Source organism: Emys orbicularis, chromosome 6, assembly GCF_028017835.1.
Source record: "Emys orbicularis isolate rEmyOrb1 chromosome 6, rEmyOrb1.hap1, whole genome shotgun sequence".
Taxonomy (NCBI): domain Eukaryota; kingdom Metazoa; phylum Chordata; order Testudines; family Emydidae; genus Emys; species Emys orbicularis.
In genome coordinates this window covers 59,832,112-59,856,216 of record NC_088688.1, presented here as the reverse complement: position 1 = coordinate 59,856,216, position 24,105 = coordinate 59,832,112, and the positions used below count along the sequence as shown (strand labels likewise).

The window sequence follows — 24,105 nt, the reverse complement described above, 5'->3', positions numbered from 1 at the left end:
ACTGGGAGCATAAGATTTTCCTCCTACTTTTTAGCTGGTGTAAGAATGTAGGAGAGCATGTTGGAGCTACATTCTAAACAAGTAAGTTAGTAATAAGACTATTACTGGAATACTGTGTGCAGTTCTAGCATGCATACATTAAAAGGGATGTTGAAAAATTAGATAGGTCCAGAAAAATGCCACAAGATTGCTATAAGGTTTGGAAACTCTGCTGCACAGTGGGATATTTAAGAAGCCGAGTCAATCTATTTAGTTTAGCAAAGAGAAAGATACACGTGTGACCCTAAGAGCACCCCAATGTCAGTTGATGCACTGTTGTCATGATATATATCTAAAAGATGGCATGTAATATATCACTGGTAAACTAATAACTCACTGATCATTAATATTGTGTGATGTGTGTACAATAAATTCACAAAGGACTTTATAGGTATGTGCTGGAAATATGTTTTTAAAATGTATTTGGCAAGCAATCCCTATGCCACACCTGTTCCAGCCAAAGGAATGTCTCCTATGTAAATTAAGCAAGGTGTGACTAAAGAAAAGAAAAGTACGTATACATACAAGGTAAACAAAGCCATCAAGAGAGTAAGTGAGACAAGACAGCCACTTAATCTCAGTTGGGGATGGGAGACTGTACTCCCAGGAAGCCTTCTTGCCTCTCAAAGCAAGGTCAATGAACTTTGGGAAGATATAAGGAGAGAAAAAAAGCCATTTTGGCATCCTTCACCCGAGGAGAAAAAGGAACTGAGCACTTTGACATCTGTGAAGGGTCCTGGCCAAAGTGTCTGGTCAGCCATGCTGGAAAAGAGACTTGGTGAGAATCCTTTCTTTATTCCTTGCATTTGCTATCACTTAAACCTATGACTTTTTGTTTAATAAACTTGTTTTACTTTTACTATAAACCAGTTCAGTGTGTTGATTAAAATGAGTGTCGAGGTAGTAAGCTACTGGGTACTGTTTCTTTAAAAGGGGCAGTGAACTTAACTTCTGAAAGTGTTCTACAAGAGGGATGTAAACTACAGAGCAGGGCCGCCCAGAGGGGGGGGCAAGTGGGGCAATTTGCCATGGACCCCGCAGGGGCCCCGCGAGCCCTGGCCGAGAATCCCTTCCCTGGCTACTCACCCAGCGGCGGTCCAGGTCTTCGGCGGCGGGCCCTTCATTTGCTCCGGGTCTTCGGCGGCATTTCGTCACTTCAGTCCTGCCAAAGACGTGGAGCGAGTGAAGGACCCTCCGCCGCAGACTCGGAGCGCCGCCCGGTGAGTACAAGCGCCGCAGTGGGTGGCACCTTTTTTTATGTCCGCTCCCCCGCTTTGCCCCAGGTCCCCTGAATCCTCTGGGCGGCCCTGCTACAGAGCAGATAGTTTGGGGAAAATTCAGGGCTCAGGAGGGCATTGGGGTCACCCTGCAAAAAGTAACTGGGTGGTGGAAGTCAGAGGGTGACTTGCATGCTTGTATATTGATGGCTGGAGTTGCTACTATAGCATTTAAGGCACCCAGAATTGCAGAGCAGGTATCAACACAACCCCTTACTGGTCTGACCCCCAAAGCCTCACAATGAGGTAGCTTGATCATGGTCTTTAGAATACCCTCGGCTTTCATGAATCATCTCCCTGTTTAGGACTTTAGTTTAACAGATAAAGGCACATCAAGATCCAGTGACTGGAAAGTGAAGTTAGACAAATTCAAACTGGAAATAAGGTGCATGTTTTTAGCAGTGTGGGCAATTAATAATTGGAACAGTTTGCCAAGGGATGTGATGGATTCTCAGTCACTTTAAATCAAGATTGCCTTTCTAAAATATGTGCTGTAGTTCATCCAGAAGTTGTTGCCTTGAAAAAGGAATTATGTGGTGAAATTCTCTGTCCTGTATTATGCAGGAGATCAGATAAGATGATCATAGTGGTCCTTTCGGGTCTTAAATCTGAGCAGTGGATGTGTTGAGGCTGCCAGTTTTTTATAAAAAGAGTAACACTTTCAAATTCAAATTTGGAAGAATTCCTAGTTTTAGAAATAAAAATCAAGACATCTATTTTTTTAAACTTTTTTATTGTGGCTTTTCTTTTGAGTAAAATTTGGATACAAAATAGCAGTAAGATTATAGAACAATGAAATAAGTTACCTGATATTTACAGCTGTGTTGAGTTAACTCCAAACTCAGTATTAATGGAAGCTATACTTTCCAATATACAGATAATAAATCTCAGACCTTCCCTCTGTCAAACAGGGTGGGGGTCATCACTGTTAAATGTCCATAATATTCCAAAGGAAAAGGTGTTTTGCTTTTATAGGGGGCGGGGAGCAAAAGAAAACATATCAATCATTCTCCACAGAGTAAGCTGTTAATTAAATAGACTAGAACTAAACAGAATAAGCATTACAAATGTGAACCTATATTAATCTTATCTGTCAGTTCTTTGGAGAGTGTAAAACAAGTTGCACCATCAGAATAACAGCAAGTTATCAAAAACAGTGAGGGCACACACTATTTTAATAAAAAAGATATATAAATATAATGAGAAAAAATATCCTGTAAAATTTTTCTGCATCAGGCCCAGTTAAAGGTCATCAGTTTATGAATCTCTTCATGATTTTTCACGTGTATCTTATCCATAAGTTGAATTAATTGTGTGTCCTAGGAAATAAATGATTTATCATTATGGATAACCTGGTGCTTATTAGCACACAATAGTACTGAAGCATCAACATCCTCCTCTACAGTTGCCTGTAATCATGGCACATGTTCTTAATTTTGGCTGCATGGCAGGCCTCTGTTGTAAGATGAACAGGAACTTACTGGCTGCACTCCTCTCCCCCACCCTTTGCAGTTCCTAAAAAAAAGTTTTTGTAAGGAAAGCCACTGCAAGAATTACTGTTAAGTATCTTCCCACCACCATGTAGAGCAAGTCTTCTGACCCATCACAAATGATGGCCTGGGCCTGGGCCTCAAGCTCAAAGGGGGCCTCAAATTTAGACACTTGTTCATTTTTTGGCATTTGATAAGTGTCACAACTTGTTTTTATGTGCATCCCTTTCTGACCAAAATGTGACACACTCTCTCAGCTTAGAGCTGCAAATTTAAGCAAATTAGAGATGTGATTTGGTAAAAGACATAATTTTTTTGTTAACTGATACAAATTTTGTCATATTTAAAGAGTTAAAAATGTTCATAAATATTAATAAAAATATATCGGTTCTGATGGCACAAGATTAGACCGTGATGAACGTGTCCTCTCAGATCAGCTGATTATGTAAACAAACCACTACTAGTGGCTGGTGCTGGATCAAGTGCATGTTGAAAGATAGAGAATTGTTACATTTTAGGGTCTTTATAGTTTTACGTCTAGTTGACTAAGGAATTATTTATGTGTGAGAATTAATCACTATTATCTTCATGTGATAGCTAAAAGAGGTGACTGGTTGGTTGGTTGAGCCCTAGCTTGGTAGCTGGTCCATCATCATAGGCTTTCGTAGTCTATAGGCCCAGATTCAAGGTGAAAATTTGTGAGGACCATCTTGTACAGTGAGTTTCATGAGGACACACATTTGAAATTTTTGGACATTATCCCTCTGTCTGTATCCTTGTCTATGTTTACTATATATATGTCATCCCTTTTTCTTCAGCTCAGCCTATTATATTATACCTTGCGTGCTTGAGTTTTGATTCAGTGATAAGGATAATAACCTGTCTGACTGTTTCATTTTGTGTTCTTAATTACTATTCCTTCGTTTTAAGTCTTTTCAGCATTTGTGTACATGGTTACAGCAGAATATTTCAAGTGTGGAAAGGCTACATATTGACCAGATAGATCACTATGAAGAGGAGATTTGAAAGTGGTGCAAGCAAGAGACGGCGAAAACAACTGAGTGAAGCAGCAGCTAAGAGCTCAAAGCCAATAATTTCATTTCTCAAACCACTGGAAAACACACCTTACCCAACAAACAATGCTACAGATAATGAAAACTCCGCAACTGCAACAAGTGATATTTCAATGCCAATACCTGAACATGAGGACAGTAGTCAAGAAGGAGATGTGCCAACAGTAACAGATGTAGCAGAAGATCCTGTGTACGATCAAGAAACTCAACAGCAACAGGAAGATGTAGATCTTACGCAGCAAGAGCAATTCATTAGTACTACAGGTTTGACTGTGACTGACATTGGAATTATTGACAAGAGCAGTGCTGCCCAAATGCAATCTTTTCTTCAAATTAGTTGTTTTGAAATTCCAAGTAACATTCCACGAGATGCTGATAATCATGCTTTCCCTACTTGTCTGCTGACAAAAACTCTTCCAAATGATGTACCTGCACAAGAGATTGATTATGCTGGAGTACAGAAAAACAATCTCTGTACTGTGCACCCTGCTTCATATTGAACAAAAGTACTGCAAATGCATCAGTTCTCTCTGATCAGTCAGGATGGAGCATCAACAGAGGTTGGAGGAAGTTGAAAGACCGAATACCATCACATGAGAGTTCAGCGTCACACAAAGAAAGCTATGTTGCATGGAAATCAGCCAGTAGGGCAGCATCAGCTGAAAGTTCAGTTCAGAATTTACTCTTGACTGAACTCTCTACAGAAACTAATAACTGGAAAAAACTACTTGAGCGCATCCTGAATGTCATCATTTTTCTTTGTGAGTGGGGATTGGCTTTCTTTGGTTCCAGTCAACGTACTGGTGATTGTCTGGCTATACCAAAAGAATGACAAGAGACATTAGATATGGGTTAATCAGGCCACAACTTTATTGTTAGATAGATGTCTGGGACTAACCCGGAGGATAAAATGTGCAGTGCAGGTGAAAAATTTATGTCCCTCCAGCAGATCCACTGCTGGGACCCTCCAATTCCAACCAATTTGGAGGGGGGCGGGAGGCTTCCATCAGCTCCCCCCACCCCGCCCTTTTCATCCAGGTCCCTCTAGCAATTCCCTTGCTGGGACCAGGTCCCTCCAGCAATTCCCTTGCCGGGACCTTACCGACCACCACCCCCTCGTAGGAGGGGTTAAGGTGGACTAGAATGATGGGAGGTTGGCTTCCTGCTGTACCAATCAAAGGAGTCCCCAACTGCCCCCGGCTTGCTCAGTTACCAAACACCTCTCCTTAATTCCTTTTCCAAGCCATTTATCCATTCTTTTGTGCCTTAATTTATGGAGTACCTGCACTGAACATCCGCTATACACTTAAATAAAGAGTTGTGACATAAGGCCTATCGCCCATCATGCCATGCATGAACAGAGCCCACCTGAACCTGCTGCGAGGAAGGCAAACAAAACCTACTGCACCTGGCCAGTATGGTGGTAAGGGAAAATTTTCTTCCCAGCCCCCCTTAGCAGGGCTGCTAGTGTAATGCCCACAGCAGATATAGCTAAACACCCAGCATATTTGTGACCTAAATAGGCCAGCCAGACAAACCCTCCGCCCCAGTTAAAGTGCAGGGCAGAGATCGTGCAAATGGAAACTTTCTAGGTATAGTTGAGCTCCTCAGCAAATATGACCCACTTTTATCAGAATATGTTAAACATGTTTGAGAATCGCAGGAGAGTCAAAAGCGCATGCAAGTCCATTATCTCTCCGCATGCATACAAAATGAGTTTATTGAGCTATGTGGGTCATTTGTACAAACAGCAATTCTTGATGAGATTTGAAATGCCAAGTATTTTTCAATCATTGTTGATGCCACTTCAGATTGTTCTCACAAGGAACAGACTACTATGGTTATTCTATATGTTAAGATTGTAGACAGCTCAACATTTTCAAATGAAGCAAGGTTTATTTTGTTTGATAATTTCACAAGAAAAACTGGAAAAGAAATTAAAATAAAATAATATATGGAGATATACCTATCTCATAGAACTGGAAGGTCATCAAGTCCAGCCCCCTGCCTTCACTAGCAGGACCAAGTACTGATTTTGCCCTAGATCCCTAAGTGGCCCCCTCAAGGATTGAACTCACAACCCTGGATTTAGCAGGCCAATGCTCAAACCACTGAGCTAGCCCCCCTGTTGTACTAGCAATTCTAGAAGGTTTTAAGTTAGATTTTCAAGTCTGCATTGGTCAAGCCTATGACAATGGATCTAATATGGCTGGAAAGTACAAAGGTGTACAAGCAGTTCTGTATTTTCTCCAGCTGTGGAAACCACACACTAAACCTTGTAGGTGTTGACTGTGCTGAATCATGCAAGGAGGCAATTATTTACTTTGGAACTGTTCAGCAAATGTACAATCTCTTCAGTAGAAGTCCACAAAGGTGGGAAATTCTGAAGCAATATCTTCCTGTTTCACTGCATGGGATGTCCAAAACTAGATGGTCTGCACGGATTGATGGTGTTCAACCGGTTGCGCAGCATTTGAATTCAGTGAGAAAGGCTTTAAATGAGCTTGAGTCTCTCAATCTCACTGCACAGGCTCAAACTGAACTTCAGTCTATTCAGAAGCACATGTCCAAATTTGAATGCATTCTGATGTCATCTTTGTGGATGAAGCTATTTACAATGATCCACCAAACTAATCTGGTAATTGAAGCACGCAATGCTACACTTGATGTTGAGAGGGATAACATTGAAAGTCTTATCAATGACATTCAACAGATTTGTGAACAATTGGATGCAATCCTGACTGTGTCCAAATTAGTAGCACAGAATATTGGCATTTCATCTGAGCTCTCCACCAATTGCAACTTACCTACTGAATCCAATGCCAAGCAGCATTATAGGGTCAATGTCTTCCTTGTTATCATTGACTCTATTCAGTCAAGTCTTGCATGTCAATTTGAGTCACTGCGGCTAATTTGTACCCCTTTTGGGTTTCTTTGGCAGTTCAACACACTGAGTAATGAAGATCTGCTTTCTGCAGCTGAACAATTGCAGCAACAGTACAACAAAGAAATCTGAAAAGATCTCAAGTGGCAGTCATCTTCCTCAAACAAATATATTCCATGAACTTTAAATTGGATTGCAAGCCAAAGGAATTGCTTCAAGAAATACTCGAACTTGGACTCTCTGGGGTGTTTCCTAATATCACAATTGCATTGCGTATTTTTGTCAGCTTGCCTGCACCAGTAGCTTCAGGTGAACGCACCTTCAACGTTTTGAAACAGGAAAAGAACTATCACCATTCAACTATGGGATAAAAGCGTTTGAATTGGCTCGCCATGCTTAATAAAAACTGTGACATTGCACGAAAGCTAGATTTTTCCTCAATAAGTAGTGCATTGATTTGTACAGAAAAGGGCTTGAAAAAGCATTGGTTAAATAAAAAAATGTTAAAATTATGTCTCACTCTTTTTTTGGTGCCTTATTTTGTTTTCGTGTGTCGTCATTTTTTATTTGATTATGGCTAGGGGTCTCAAAAGCTGGAAGTGGCCTGGGCCTCTCTGGACCTCTGAGAGGGCCTGCATATCAGTATGGCGAAGCTTGCCTTGCCAGTTCCTTCATGTTACTGATTTTGTAGCTAAACAGGACATAAGTCTTCACTGCTGTCAAGAAGTGACACGTTCACTTTAAAAATCATCTTTCAATAAGGGTAAGTTATCCCAATTATTGTGTTGATTTAACATTGAGTGACTTAGGAAGTTCCAGACTGAGTTTTCAGATTAAGGCATACCTGCAGGCGCTGGAACTCCTTGACTAGAACAGGATGGTGGCAAAGTTGCTAGCATAAGGATTTTCAATTCTTGCATTCTCTTTTTGCCATTAAGTTACTCTCTATCCTCCATTCTGCATTGTCAGAAATGTCAAGATGATGGAGTTGCAGGTAGCAAGGGATGTGAAGGGTAACAAGAAGGGTTTCTACAGGTATGTTAGCAACAAGAAGGAGGTCAGGGAAAGTGTGGGACCGTTACTGAGTGGGGGAGGCAACCTAGTGATAGACGATGTGGATAAAGCTGAAGTACTCAATGCTTTTTTTGCCTCAGTCTTCACAGAAAAGGTCAGCTCCCAGACTGCAGCATTGGGCAGCACAGTATGGGGAGGAGGTGAGTAGCCCTCACTTGTGAAAGAACAGGTTAAGGACTATTTAGAAAAGCTGGACATGCACAAGTCCATGGGTCTGGATCTAATTCATTCCAGGGTGCTGAGGGAGTTGGCTGATGTGATTGCAGAGCCATTGGCCATTCTCTTTGAAAACTCGTGGCAATCGGGGGAAGTCCCGGACGATTGGAAAAAGGCAAATATAGTGCCCATCTTTAAAAACGTGAAGAAGGAGAATCTGGGGAACTACAGACCGGTCAGCCTCATCTCAGTTCCTGGAAAAATCATGGAGCAGGTCCTCAAGGAATCCATTTTGAAGCACTTTGAGGAGAGGAAGGTGATCAGGAACAGTCAACATGGATTCACCAAGGCCAAGTTATGCCTCACCAATCTGATTGACTTCTATGATGAGATAACTGGCTTTGTGGATATGGGGAAAGCAGTGGATGTGATATATCTTGACTTTAGCAAAGCTTCTGATACAGTCTCCCACAGTATTCTTGCCAGCAAGTTAAAGAAGTATGGATTGGATGAATGGACTATAAGGTGGATAGAAAGCTGGCTAGATCGTTGGGCTCAGCAGGTAGTGATCAACAGCTCGATGTCTAGTTGGCAGCGGTATCAAGCAGAGTGCCCCAAGGTCGTTTTGTTCAACATTTCATTGATGATATGGATGATGGGATGGATTGCACCCTCAGCAAGTTTGTGGGTGACACTAAGATGGGGGGGAGAGGTAGATACACTGGAGGGTGGGGATAGGTTCCAGAGTGATCTAGAAAAATTGGAGGATTGGGCCAAAAGAAATCTGATGAGGTTCAACAAGGACAAGTGCAGAGTCCTGCACTTAGGACGGAAGAATCCCATGCACTGCTACAGGCTGGGGACCGACTCGCTAAGTGGCAGTTCTTCAGAAAAGGACCTGGGGATTACAGTGGACGAGAAGCTGGATATGAGTCAACAGTGTGCCCTTGTTGCCAAGAAGGCTAATGGCATATTGGGCTGCATTAGTAGAAGCATTGCCAGCAGATGGAGGGAAGTGATTATTCCCCTCTATTTGGCACTGGTGAGGCCACATTGGAGTATTGCGTCCAGTTTTGGGCCCCCCACTACAGAAAGGATGTGGACAAATTGGAGAGAGTCCAGCAGAGGGCAACGAAAATGATTAGGGAGCTGGGGCATGTGACTTACGAGGAGAGTCTGAGAGAACTGGGCTTATTTAGTCTGCAGAAGAGAAGAGTGAGGGGGAATTTGATAGCAGCCTTCCACTACCAGAAGGGGAGTTCCAAAGAGGATGGAGCTCGGCTGTTCTCAGTGGTGGCAGATGACAGAACAAGGAGCAATAGTCTCAAGTTACAGTGGAGGAGGTCTAGGTTGGATATGAGGAAAAACTATTTCACTAGGAGGGTGGTGAAGCACTGGAATGGATTACCTAGGGAGGTGGTGGAATCTCCATCCTTAGAGGTTTTTAAGGCCTGGTTTGACAAAGCCCTGGCTGGGATGATTTAGTTGGGGTTGGTCCTGGTTTGAGCAGGGGGTTGGACTAGATGACCTCCTGAGGTCTCTTCCAACCCTAATCTTCTATGATTCTATGATGCTAGCACTAGTTTCAGAATAAGAAATGTGTACTAAATATGATTTTCAAATACGTTTCATTTTTTTCACTATAAAAGCATTCTTGTCAGCTGAACTTTCAGATTACTTTGCTAAACAAAAGTTTAAATTTCTCTTCATATTTCAGTCCATTCTTTAATTATTTGGTAATTCAGCTATTGTTTTTATTTCGTGCTTGAACAGCTTGGGGAACATTTTCAACAGCATCTAAGTGACATAGGCACCTAAATCCTGTTAAAAGGTAATGGGATTTAGGGGCCTAAATCATTTAGGTGCATTTGAAAGTTTTACTCTCAGGGTTTGTTGTGTGTTTTTGTTTTGTTTCATCAGCAGTAATAGAATCATAACTAGGGCTCTACCAAATTCACAGTCCATTTTGGTCAATTTCATGGTCATTGGGTTTTAAAAATCATAAATTTCATAATTTCAGATATTTAAATCTGAAATTTCATGGTGTTGTAATTGTAGGGATCCTGACCCAAAAAGGAGTTGTGGGGGAGGTGTTGCAAGGTTATTGTAGGAGGGGTTGCAGTACTGCTACCCTTACTTCTGTGCTGCTGCTGGCGGTGGTGCTGCCTTCAGAGCTGGGCAGCCAGAGAATAGTGGCTGTTGGCTGGGAGCCTAACTCTGAAGGCAGAACCACTGCCAGCAGCAGCGCAGAAGTAAGGATGGCATGGTAAGGTATTGCCACCCTTACTTCTGCACTGCTGCCTTCAGAGCTGAGCCCTTGGTCATCAGCTGCTGCTCTCCGGCCACCCAGCTCTGAAGGCAGTGCAGAAGTAAGGGTGGCAATACCACAACCCCCCCAAAATAACCTTACAACCTCCCTGCAACTCCCTTTTGGGTCAGGACCCCCAATTTGAGAAACGCTTGTCTTCCCCATGAAGTCATAAGAACTTAAGAACGCCCATACTGTGTGAGACCAAAGGTCCATCTAGCCCAGTATCCTGTCTTCCGACAGTGGCCAATGCCATGTGCCCCAGAGGGAATGAACAGAACAGGATCCATCCTCTGTTGCCCATTCCCAGCATTGTGTAGTATAGGGTAAAAGCTCACAGAAGACCAGATTTCACAGTGGGGAGACCAGATTTCACAGTCTGTGACGTGTTTTTCATGGCCATGAATTTGGTAGGGCCCTAATCATAACATAAAGGCCCACTGTGGTGACCTTTCAGATTATGAATAATCCTTAGTCTTGTACTGGAGGCAATGAAATTACCCAGAGGAGTAGAGTGACCAGAGAGCAAATGTGAAAAATCGGGACAGAGGGTGGCGGTAATAGGAGCCTATATAAGAAAAAGACCCAAAAATCGGGACTGTCCCTATAAAATCGGGACATCTGGTCACCCTACACAGGAGTGAAGATTTACTCGCAGGATTAAAGGTTTACAGGATCCAGCCCTTAGACCCTGTGGCGGGGCGAGTGCCCCACCCCCATGTCAGAGGGGGCTAGAATAGGCCAGAGCGGCTGTGCAGGCTGGCAGCCAATCTGGAAAGGGCTTACTGAGAGCCAATCAGGGCCTATATTAGAGCCAGGAAATCGGGGCTAAGCTAGGCCCTATATAAAGGCTGCCCAGAAGAGCAGCAGGCAGTCTGTCCCAGACCTTCATGGGGGAAGGTTTGTCTCCAGAGCTGGGAGACTAGCACCTGGGACAGAGCAGTGCGGGGCAGGCTCACGGGGAGCACAGTAGAGCTCCAGCCCAATACCTGCCAGACTGCGGGCCCTGACAGAAAGGGCCTAGAGGGTGCGACGGGCCAGAGGGGAAGTGGCCCAGGGACAGTTGGACCAGGGGAGAGAAGGAGGGCAGGGAGGCTGCCACTAGAGGGTCCCTGGGTTGGGACCCAGAGTAGTGGGCGGGCCTGGGTCCCCCCCTTCCCCCTTGTACTGCACCTGGCCATGCAGTAGGGTGGCTGAGTCAAACTGCAACCGGCCCTTGAGACGAGGGACTAGACTTTGGAGGTTGTGGTTGGCCACTGAGGCCAGTGCAAGGACTGCTGAATACCACCCCACCCCGGAAGGGGGTGAGGATGGACTAGGGTGCACTGCCGGAGCAGTGGCCTGAAGAGGACGCCGCCGAGCGAGGAGCAATGCGGGTCCAGACATCAGTGAGGAAGAGACGACGGACGGGACACCACTGGCAGAGGGCGCTCTCCATGAACTGAGCTAATTCCCGGAGGTAACCAGCAGGAGGTGCCACGGTGGTGAGTCCCAACACGTCACAGACCCCGATCAGTGGGACTATTAATAGAATCACAGGACTGCTCATAAAGTTAAGTGTGTGCCAAAGTCTTTGAAGGACTGGGGCCTAGGTGTGTGTAAGGTATAATTTCATTTTTATGTAGTGTAATTAATACACTGTACTAAAATATTCTACATTAATCAGCTAATTACAGTTATAATTTTGTCCTTAGTCGAAAAGCAATTAAATGATTAATAAAACGTCTCCTTTTTAAAATCATATTATATGACTTATTTTTTAAAATATAACTATTAACTTATTAAATGAGATTTTTGCATCACAGTTAAATACAGGTTTTGTTTAAAGATTGTATATCTTCAGCAAATTGAGATGTATACATACCCCCTTATTAAGACACTGGAAATCAGAAAACTATTTTTCTTCTAGACTAAAATGAGATGTCAGGAGATTGAGTTGCAGGCTGTCTTGCCTAGTGGTCAGAACAGGAGTCAAGCTTAATGGTCGAAACAGGCATTAGCATCCACATGCCAGAGCCCAGGGTCTAGGCAGAGTCAGAGCCAGTGATCAGAGCCGAAGGTCAGAACCCAAATGCCTGAGTCAAGGGGGAATCAGAACAGGGTTGAGGGTTAGAACCATTAGTCTGAGTCCAAATGTCTGAGCCAGAAATTAGAGCAGAAGGTTAGAACTGTATTACTTGGAATCAGGGAAGGCAGGAGCAGGGCTGGGTCTAGGCTGGAGCAAGGGGTGAGTACAGAGGAGGGTCTGGGCTGGAGAAGGATTTGGAATGAAGCAACCAAAGGAAGACACAGAATCCACAGGCATGTACGGTGAGCAGCCACTGATATTCTGCAGCTGCTGGGATTAAGAGCAAACCACCCGACTGCCTCAGCCAAGCAGTGGAGTTCTGTTGTGGGCCATCTGTGCCCATTGGCTGCCTAGTGACAGGACAGGCACAGCTACGGGCCCTCATTCCTGGCATGAGATTTCAGTTTGAGGCTAGCTTTTGACTATATTTTTTATCAGAATAGTTGTTAGACTGTTTACTTTGATACTTTGAAAGAAGCATTACATATTTAAGCTTATTTCTTTGTACACTCAGAAAATGGACATAGAATTTTTTAAGTTGTTTATTCAGTGGCCTGATTCTTAAGTATGTTGTTGACTGATGTAATTCATACAGTGGAATATAGATATACTATAAGTATTTGTTAAATTATAATTGAAGTATCTTACAAAACCCTGCAAAAAACAGGAGGGAAAGTAATACTGAGATTCTGCTTCACTACCATATGATATGAACTAAAGAATATGCAAAAGTTTTTATCCAATGCAAAAAGTACAGTTTTAGACAAAAATGTGATGTTTAGTTTATTGGGATAAAAAGATCAAATAAAGTGAACTGAACTATCATTATTTGTACCTATAGGGAGGTCCACTGAAATTTGTCTGCCTAATCCCTTTATCAGTGCTAGGACAAATTGCTAAAATATCTGGTCCTGGAAAGGCTTTAGCCTATTAATGGTTTGTAGTTCATTGGCTAGTACCCTGATTCAGATGTCAGAGATTAGTATAAAAGCTAATTTAAGCTAATTGAAACTGATTTAGGTAGGCTAACGACACCTGAGTCTTTACAATTCACAATGCTGTAATCTGTTAGGTTTCATTGAATGAGACACATCAGGCTCATAAATAAAAGTATTTGATATAGTGTCCCAGGAGCTAAGGTGTATGAACAGGGCATTGGATTTCATAGTCCTGAGAACAGTTTACACAAGTTAAAAAGATACATGCCAATCTTTTATTGTGTTCAGAACTGGTATTCATGGATGGAGTTATCCCATCAGGAAATTGAGTGGGCCATGGTCAGAGAGGTATTATTTTTCATGGAAGTCCTTTGCATTCATGAAAAGGCCCTTTGATACTCAGAAGATATTTGTTTCAGTGCACTTAATTTTAAACTTGCTCAGACTCAGAGTTGTATTGAAAAGACCTTTACTTCATCTTTTTATATAGTGTGTTTTATAGACCACCCACACGTGATTAATTTTAAAGAGGTTTTCATCTAATTTTGAAATGGTTGTTCTCAGTGAGTTTGGTTTCTGAGGATGATGCAGTTATAAAACTTGGCATCTTCATATAATAGAGTAGATGCTTTCTGAACTGTTCATTTCACATATTTTTAAATATATTACAATACACTTTCTCACAGTCCTGAATACAAAGCTTCTACTGATAAAGTATGTAAGAGTAAACTGTTGTAAAAGGACACATTTGAAATTATGTGACTTTTAAGTGACCTACTGATGATTATTTCAGAAACATATGAACATATTTTGCCCAATATATTTTTATTTTTGATCGTCCCTTCACATTTTGAAGGAATCTTAAGAGTTAATGCAGATATGAATATCTTTCACACTCCAAGTTTGCAGTAGGCTTCTTTTTTATTCAGCCATCTATAATTATTTATTTCAATTATTTTAAAGGGACAAATAGAATAGGCCCCAAATTTAACCCACTGTTGAAAATATATTGATAGTATACATCATCTGGATTCCAGAAATCTTTTTGAGGAAATAAATTGCTATTATTTTTGTAAAGGAAACAACAAATTTTTAGTTACTATTTATCCATCACTGTTTTTGCCAGTTCATTTATAATTTCCTTTCCTACCACAAAATCCAATAAAAAATAAATACACATTAACAAACCCAGTTCCCAGAGCTATGAGATGACATAAGTGAGATCACTGATGCTGATCAGAAAAAGGCAATAAATGAGATAAAGGAAGGTTGGTTATGATGCACAATAAATGAAAAAGGGAAAGTTTAAATGTTTGCTAAATGTAAGATGGAAAAAGTCCATTAGAAAAGTAATTATTTTAAGAGGTTTATTGCAAGCAAAATTTAAAAATAAAAATATGATCACTGGGTGGGTTGCAGCAATGACCTTTTACCTCTGATTTCTGGTTCACTACTAACTTAGCCTGAGTTAGTACTGTCTGAAGTTTTTTGCCACTTAATAGCTGTCTTTTTTAGAGCAAACTGAAAAATTTTAACTAAGTTTTCTTGCTTTCATGGAAAATTAAGTTTTTCATAAAATGTTTTCAACAACAAAAAAATTCAATCCTTTAAATTAAGCAGAAAAGCGGTGTCACTTTGGTTTTTGAAAACTGATTATATATATATTTTTGTAAATTACATTTTGGATTTTTTCCATTTTTGTTATTCAATGTAATAGAGCAGTGGTTTTCAACCTGTGGTCCGCAGACCCCTGTCGGTCTGCAGACCACGTAGTAGAGGTGTGACGGGTTCCCCTCGGGGTGACACCTGGAACTGGGGTGCCACTGAGTCCTCTGACTGACCAGCCTGGGCTTCCTCTCACACTGTGCTCCTGTGACAAGCTCTAGACCGCTCCTGGTCTTACACTTTCCACCAGCATTTACACAGGCAGGGACACACCTAGCTGTGGTTATATGCAGGCTTTGACCAGCCACTGCATTAACCAACAATAGAAAGGCTACAGCCAAGATTACCCCTAGCTTCGAAGCCTAGGACCCCAGAGCTATACCGTCCTGCCCTGGTCAAAACCCCAACCAGTATGAATTTATTACTCGGTTTGCCTCTTCCTCAATGTGGAGAGTAATATGCACACTTGTGGTAACTAAGCTGAGATTTTTCCCCAGACACTTCACTTAAAGGCACACTGGTTTAGGGTAAAATATAAAACAAGTTTATTAACTACAGAAAGATAGATTTTAAGTGTTGATACGTAATAGCAAACAGATCAAAGCATGTTACCTGGTAAATAAACAACAATGCAAATTAAGTTTAACATACTAGAAGGATAGGATTTGAATTAACAATTTCTCACCCTGACTGATGATACAAGCAGGCTTGCAGATTCTCAAGGCACAAGCTGCACTTGTTTTGCAGCTTAGGATCCCCCCCCTGCCCCCCTCCCCCCCGTTGCAAGTCCTTTTCTTTCGGAGCTTCTCTCAGGTGTTGAGTTATGGGGGAGTGAAGAACAACAGATGATGTCACTCCCTGCCTTAGTTTTAGCATATGGCGGGAACCCTTTGTTCCAAAAACAGTTCCCAGCCCAGTTTGTGGAAAAACACAGGCAACCAGAATGGAGTCCAGAGACATGGTCTGGTCACATGCCCTTGCAGAGTCATGGCAGCTATTACTTACAGGCTGGCCGAAAGGTCCACAGGAAGGCTAAGCTATTCCACAGCCCATTGTCTTTGTTGATGAGTCATTAACTCTGTTTGGCTTCTTCATTGTTGTACCTGAAAGGCTGGCTGTGGGTGTTTTCTAGAATAAGCCCATTTGAAATACAGATCCATAATCAATATTCATAACTTCAGGTAGAAAAATGATATATGCATATAAATAGGATAATCATATCCAGAAAATAATAACTTTTCCAATGACACCTTACATGACCCATCTTGTACAAAATGCATCATAATTATGCCATTATCCTATAATATTATGATGATGAATATGCGGTGTAATGTCACAAGGCGCCCATGGAAGGTTGTCGTTACCATACAACAGTGATTTTCAGCTGTGGTCTGTGGAGCCCGGGGGTCTGCAGAGTATGTCTAAGATTTCCAAAGGGGTCCGCACCTCCATTCAAAAATTTTTAGGGGTCCACAAATGAAAAAAGGTTAAAAACTGCTGCAATAAAGTAAATGATACCTAGTATTTTTGTTTGTTTTTCCTTTTTCCCTTTCTTTTCTTTTCCTGCTCTCTAACTTTTTAAAAGTTGCTGAACTTTTGGTTACTGAGTGGCAAAAGGAAAATATGAAACTCTGCAACATTTTAAAAAATTCCTCAACTTTTAAAAAGTTACAGAGCAGCCAAATCACAGTAACTTTTGTAAGTTATGAAATATTACAGAGATTCATTCTTTTTCTCTTTACACTATAACACTTTTCCAAATTTGGATGTTGGAGTAGAAAATGGACAAACCACTAACCTTTAAATCATTGAAAGAGCGAGGAAGCCCTTGGAGAATGGAGATAAGAGATAAAGTCAGTGGCATAGGCCAGGGGTACGTATGTAGGGTCTTGAAGTGGAAGCCAATGAAAGAGTTCAAAATGGGGGTTACAGGACACATTGAAGGGTTAGGAATTTAATTGTAGTGGTTGCATTTGAATGGCCAGGTTTTGTGTGTGTAATATATGTTTATTAACACAATAGCTTAGTGATGATTGCTCTCAGTGCAACTTCATAGTCCTATTATGAATGCACCTTATTTCTGGTTACAGTATTTAGAAAGCCTTTTTCCCCCTTAAATTGGCTACCTAATGACTGCTGACTTTGTCCCCACTTACCTCTGAATTGCCTCCCACACTTGGGGGCACCTCCTGATGCACACAATTTATCAGTACCTGTGGGAGAACGTGCACATACTCTGGTTTTTGCTGTCTCTCCAAAAACCATTAGCAGCTGATGACTAACTTTAAATATTAATAAAATTAAATCGTACAATAAAGAGTTTTCATATATGTGGGATTGAACTCTCCATCTGCTAGTATATGCACTTTGCTGCCCTAACCCCTGTTAAATACCCGATAACCATAGGTACTCAATACAGAAGTAGAATAGGGACCAGTAGCATAGCAGGTAAGGTATGTGTGTGTCTGGTACCATGAACTTTTCACTGAGAACTAATATTATTACCTTACTGTAATTTGAATTAATTCTATAAGGAAATAGAGGATTAAATTTTCATTTACATCCTTTACCAGCAATAAACGAACTTGCAATAAATAAACAGAATCAGAAAAAGATAATCCAAACTGAAAACATGTATATAATCAAAATCATCCCTGATTTTGATAAAATAGATCTTGGATCCACACCAGTAAAGTAGTTCAGGGTAAACATGGGTGTACCCACTTCTCATTTGGGGAATATGGCCACTGTGCGGCCCGGAACACCCACAAGTTTAATTTTCCCAATTTTTTTAAACCACAACACCATTGATCCATGCCATTGCTGGTTCTGATTTTGTAAGACTAAAATCTAACTGATATTTAATATTTTCGTATTAAAGAATAGTAGATGCTCAAGGGAAACATTAAAAAATATAGAAACAGAGTTATTTCTAAGACATTTTTCTTTCTTTTCCTCCTTTTTCTGGTTCTGGGGACATTTTCATGAAAACAGAATCTTTGTTTCTAAGGAGTAAGGAGTTCAACTGTTCCTGCTATTTTTCCCCAACCTGAAACCCTAATGATTTCTACACCAAGCATTTGTGATGTCACAAACAAGGTTATGATTTTAGGTAAGAGTAAGGAACAGGAGTTGATCAACTCCTAAGAAAGAAATATTTTATTTTTCATTCAAATATTCTAGTGAGGAAAAGGGAAAGAAAATATTTGCTTTACCAGCAGAAATGTCTCTAAAATTATTTTCAGGTTTTTCAGTGAGGTGTCAGCAGATCTGTGAGTAACTGCTACAATATATGATATGTTATAAAACAACTGCTGATTGCTGCAGAAGCAGAATGTCACATTTAGCTGTGAATGCAGTAGTTGATTCTGCTTACAGTCTTTATTAATCATAAGGGCCAAATCCAGTCAGTTTTATGTTGAGTAATGCCTTACTTTGCAAGTAGGCTTACTGAAAAATATGGGAATATTTGAGGATCAAAGTACTACTTAATTTGAATAAGGCTGGTGGACTCTGGTCCTAAGAAAATTTACTGTAGATCTACTCTCACTCCATTAGGAAATGTTAGTCCTGGAGATTGAGACGTAATACTCTTAAGCCTCATATCAGACATGTTATGTTATAATGTTATATAAATCTAAAGTATTTTCCTTTCTTGAAAAGATATGCTATATAAAAAATTTTCATCTTTAAATAATGGGAAAAGTTTCAATGCTTGTTTTTTTTTTATTTTGTTTTTAGTGTGGAACAATGCCTTAAAGAGCTACAGTCAGAAGTAAATGAGACTTGTACCGATGAGCTGTTACAAAACACAACTGACTGCCTTCACTGGCTGAATAACTGCAGTTTCAGTTCCCTCAAACCTTCTTCTACACCTCATGGAGAGTTGATCGAATTTCTTAAAACTCTGGTAAAAAAAAAAAATCTTCTACAGATTTTATATATTTGGGAAAAAATACTTATACAGTTTTTTAATGTATTCCTTTTTTACTTATTCTTTTATAGTTTCACACGAGTGAATATAGAACAGAATTTGAATAAAAGAGTCAGTATCTCTCTTTCTTTTACTCTCCTTTTTTGGTATAAATAATAACCAGAGAGACTATAGCCCAGTGGTTAGGGCACTTGCTTGGGATGTGAGAGACTCAGATTCAAGTCCCTGCTCTGAATCAGGCTGAGCAGAGACTTAAAGCTGGGTTTCCCACATTCCAGATGAGTGCCCTAATCACTGGGCTACTGGCCAACTGAGGGTACATATTCCCTCTTTCTGTCTAACCAGAAATTCCATCCTGGACTTGAGAAACAAATTCACATTTTTTGATGGAAAAACACTTTGTCTAAAAATTCTTTACTTATAATAATGTATTCACTAGTTCTCTTGCTGCTACTTTGCCAGACTTTCCAAAAACACCTGTGCATTGGGTATAAGGAGCAGAGGTGCAGTGTGTCAAGGACCAGGACTTCAAAAGCTACCCCCCTCCACCTTCATTTATGCAGTTGAACTGTACTGATTCTGCCAAGTCATGGCCCACCACAGAGAAGAGGGCAGGATTTTCCCCCAGGAAAGATGCAGAGTCATTGATGATACAGAAAAATAGAGGGTTGAATACATTTTTTTTTCTTGTACTGACTTTATTGCAGATGGTCCTTTAATATTTGTGAAGTAATCTTAGGAGAAGGCAAATGAGAACAGTTTTATCATCCTGTCTCACCCGTTCTTTCCAAAAAATCCAAGCACATTCATTGTACAGATAAGACTAGAAGTATAGGGAGGCACATGGGAATTACTTTTGTGCCAGAATATGATATTCTTACTCCATGAGAAATATCGTATATTGCAAATTGTCCCATTGACTTCAATGGAACCACTTGCGATGTAAGGTACTGTTCAATGTAAGTCCGGTTTTTACAATCTGATCTTTTATGTCCAAAGTGAATACTTGCATGCATTGAATTTTATTACTCAATTGACTTAATGATGATTTCTTGTTTGAAAGCTTTTAACTAATTATCTTACTGTTATAGATGATGGATTGTAATTCTCCACCCTCTGTAGGACAAAACCCTTGTTCATTATTGCTCCTGATACTTATGTGGGTTGGTCTGTCAAGGCCTTTGTTTATTTTTAACATGCTGAAACAATATAATAGTTTAAGAATAGTGCAAACTACGACAGTATGTTGTTGGCAAGCATGTCACACTGTCAACACAACTACATATTTTGATGGGACTGTGATCCTTTATGGTCGTATTAAAAAATTCTTTGAGGTCTGACCACCTTCTGTGATGTAATATCTCAGTCACTCTACACAGTATCTAGTAATTCTAAATAATTAAAAGATGAACACTTAAATAAGAGGATGCATTTATTAAATTATATCCTGGCTAAATGAACCACAACTTTTTTATAACAAAATCTTATTGTTTACCTTATTGTGTTGTGTGTATGTTTTAAGTACACTGTTGTCACTATCTTGGTACGGACATGGTAGGTACAAAATCCATCCTTCACACCTCGTGTAGCATCTTGTGCCACCATTTTGAATATGCGTCTCACGCAAAGTCACTGCAGCATCTTTTCAAGTGTTTTTTAAAGCTTATTTTTCAGATGCAAAAGTATATCTTAACATAGGAATTGTTCAAACAGATTTCTGAAAATGTAAACTAAGCTTTCAGAGCTTCAAAGTGTGTTGTAGGGGGCCCTTTTCTGAGGAGTACTAACTCCAAGATGGTGTCTGCAAAATGTAGTGACTCTTTTTAAAGCATTTATTTCAGTTCCAAAAGGCTTTGAACACTGTTTAAGTTTAGATAGTTTTTTTGGTAATTGAAAATGACCCATTTAAGCTTCAAAAGGAGCACCAACGACTCATCGACAGTGTTTTGGATTCATCTTCCAAAGGAGTGAATCTCATTGGCTGGTTTGACATCTGTTGAAGTTCTGTTGTTCTGTTTTTATTAGAACAGCATATTTGAATATACATCATCAAAAAAAATCTATAAATACTATAAATCTAGATTTGCTACTTCAGCAGAGTAAACTGAAGATTCTGATTAGGATATCGCAAGAGTCTGCAAAATTTTGCACTTGCCTCATGGGGGGCCACAAAATTGTAAAAGAATACAGATAATAACACAAAATAAACTTTGCGTGTAGGTGTGAGTACACATATAATTCTGTAATATATATAATGTGTGTATGTAATATGCATAGATACATGTGCATTTATATAGAGTATAACTTCATTCCCTCAGACTGTCTTTTAGTAACTCTATTTTATCCACTATATTTGCTCCATTAATGTCAGCCCAGAGAGTGCATATAAATCATTCTGCAAGAAAGAAGATGGAGAGAGGAAAAAAGCAAAATTATTGTGATGCCACTCACTTTATAAACACATATGGTTGGCTGGTTTGTCCTGTTCATTTGTTTTCTTATCTCCACCAGCTGAGAAGTTATGTTGTCTGGTTAGTTTTTTAGTTTTTTCTTCAGTGAAGATATAGCCTATCCTTTTCATCAAAATTATCCAGGTTAGGACAGGGCTTTTATTTTCTCCTACATATTGGAGCATTTTAGAGCAGAGCTGGGCAGAAAACAGTTTTCCCTTCTCATGAGAATATTTAAAGATTTCTAAAAAAATTTTCCATCCCAAATTGGACAAAACATCAACATCTCAGAAATGTCTGTGAACTGAAAATCCCTCAAATAAATTTGATCAGGTCAATCAAAATGTCTTGTTTTGATATTGACCTTCCTTTTTAGCTTTTTTTAAACTATAAATTAACTTACATTTGAAGCAAAATGTCATTTTGACCCCAAAATTTGATTTTTTTTTTCATTTAGAAAATGTGAAAACAGAATTTTTTAAGTTGTTAAAATGTTCTATTTTTTCAAAATGGGAAATTCATCAAAACTGACCTTTTTCACAAAAACTTTTGGTTTTGACAAATCAGCATTTTCTGACAAAAAATAATGGTTCGCTGAAATATTCTCAACCAGTTTTACTCTAGAGGAAGTTGGACAGACCACAAACCAGGGGCTGGGCTCCATGCAATTAGAAGAGCTTATGGTGGGAGAACAAAGCCCTCTGGTTGTAATATGTCCCATTGTATCTTAAATAGCCATGAGACCAGAACTTTGACCCTACTAGACATTAGAGGCCTTTTCAGATGAAGTAAAACAATACATGCAGTCCTGTTACTTCATCAGCTCCATACCTGCTTCCCTTCTTTCTCCCTTACCAATATAGCTGAAATGTAATTTCAACCTGGCACCTGTTAATGTATCAGTCCGCATCTAGCCAGGACAGGTACATGATGCCCCCCACCTTGCCCTGTAGGACCTCAATCCTTGTGCTAAATGTAGCAGATCCTCTCTTTGAGTCCTTCAAGACTGTCTTGGGAAGATTTATTTATCCTTAGAATTGCCTTTATGATGCTTAGTGCTGAGCCAGAAGAACATGGAAAGCACAAGGTTTCTATTTTATGAATTCCTACCAAGTTTGTCATGAGCAATAGTTATAGAATCATAGAATATCAGGGTTGGAAGGGACCTCAGGAGGTCATCTAGTCCAACCCCCTGCTCAAAGCAGGACCAATTCCCAACTAAATCATCCCAGCCAGGGCTTTGTCAAGCCGGGCCTTAAAAACCTCCAAGGAAGGAGATTCCACCACCTCCCTAGGTAACGCATTCCAGTGCTTCACCACACTCCTAGTGAAATAGTGTTTCCTAATATCCAACCTAGACCTCCCCCACTGCAACTTGAGACCATTGCTCCTTGTTCTGTCATCTGCCACCACTGAGAACAGCCGAGCTCCATCCTCTTTGGAACCCCCCTTCAGGTAGTTGAAAGCAGCTATCAAATCCCCCCTCATTCTTCTCTTCTGGAGACTAAACAATCCCAGTTCCCTCAGCCTCTCCTCATAAGTCATGTACTCCAGACCCCTAATCATTTTTGTTGCCCTCCACTGGACTCTTTCCAATTTTTCCACATCCTTCTTGTACTGTGGGGCCCAAAACTGGACACAATACTCCAGATGAGGCCTCACCAATGTCGAATAAAGGGGAACAATCACATTCCTCGATCTGCTGGCAATGCCTCTACTTATACAGCCCAAAATGCCGTTAGCCTTCTTGGCAACAAGAGCACACTGTTGACTCATATCCAGCTTCTCGTCCACTGTGACCCCTAGGTCTTTTTCTTCAGAACTGCAACCTAGTCATTCGGTCCCTAGTCTGTAGCACTGCATAGGATTCTTCCGTCCTAAGTGCAGGACTCTGCACTTGTCCTTGTTGAACCTCATCAGGTTTTTTTTGGCCCAATCCTCTAATTTGTCTAGGTCCTTCTGTATCCGATCCCTACCCTCCAGTGTATCTGCCACTTATTTCCCCTCTCCTCCCCCCAGTCTCAAATTAATTATTTTGAATTGTTCCTCATTTGCTTTCCAGGATGGGCTAACCAGAGTAAAAAGGCTCCATCTTCTGCCAAGGCTTAACTGGTAGCTACGAGAGTTGGTGCTTTCCCTTTAGAACTGTGAGGTAGAGCTGATAGAAAAATGCCAGTTATTTTTCACAGGAAATTTTGAATATATATATATTTAAATATCCTGATTTTTTTTTTTCCAGTGAAAATCTGAAACAAAAACCTACAAATTTCTATTTGGTTTTCAAAAACTGAGAGCTGAATATTTTTACTAAAAATTAACTGGAAAATGAAATTTTTAAGTGAAATAACATTTGTTTTCTAGTTAAAAAAGACAACAGAACTTTTTTCTTTGAAAATTTCTATCAAAATAAAAATTTTCTGTGAAAAGTCATTTTTTCATCAAAAAACATTTCAATGAAAAAATTTCTACCAGCGATACTATGGATGTTCTTACGTGCTTCATGTCATTACAGATTTTATATTACAGTCTCTGCCAATGGTAGGTGGTTCCTATGTAGTATGATTAATCAGTCTTTGTTTTTCTAGGTATCTATCCTATGTCTTTAGAATGAGTACTATCTGGAAAGGCATAGAGGGGAATGCTGATGCATGTTCTTACCTGTTGGTTTGGTTACTCCAAGTTCTTGTATGCCAGCCAAGACAATACCTTATTGTATTGATGAAATTGAGTTTGAGTTTCTGAAAGTTTT

The 24,105-nt window shown here is 40.2% G+C and overlaps 1 protein-coding gene across 1 annotated transcript in view; it reads left to right on the top strand.

Annotated features, from left to right (window-relative positions):
• Nucleotides 1–24,105, top strand: part of KIAA0825 (KIAA0825 ortholog) — a 417,985-nt gene that overhangs the window by 74,255 nt on the left and 319,625 nt on the right. The window contains exon 4 of the mRNA XM_065406817.1: nucleotides 18,714–18,882. Within this exon, the coding sequence (XP_065262889.1) occupies nucleotides 18,714–18,882 (169 nt within the window). The remainder of the gene's footprint in view (nucleotides 1–18,713; nucleotides 18,883–24,105) is intronic.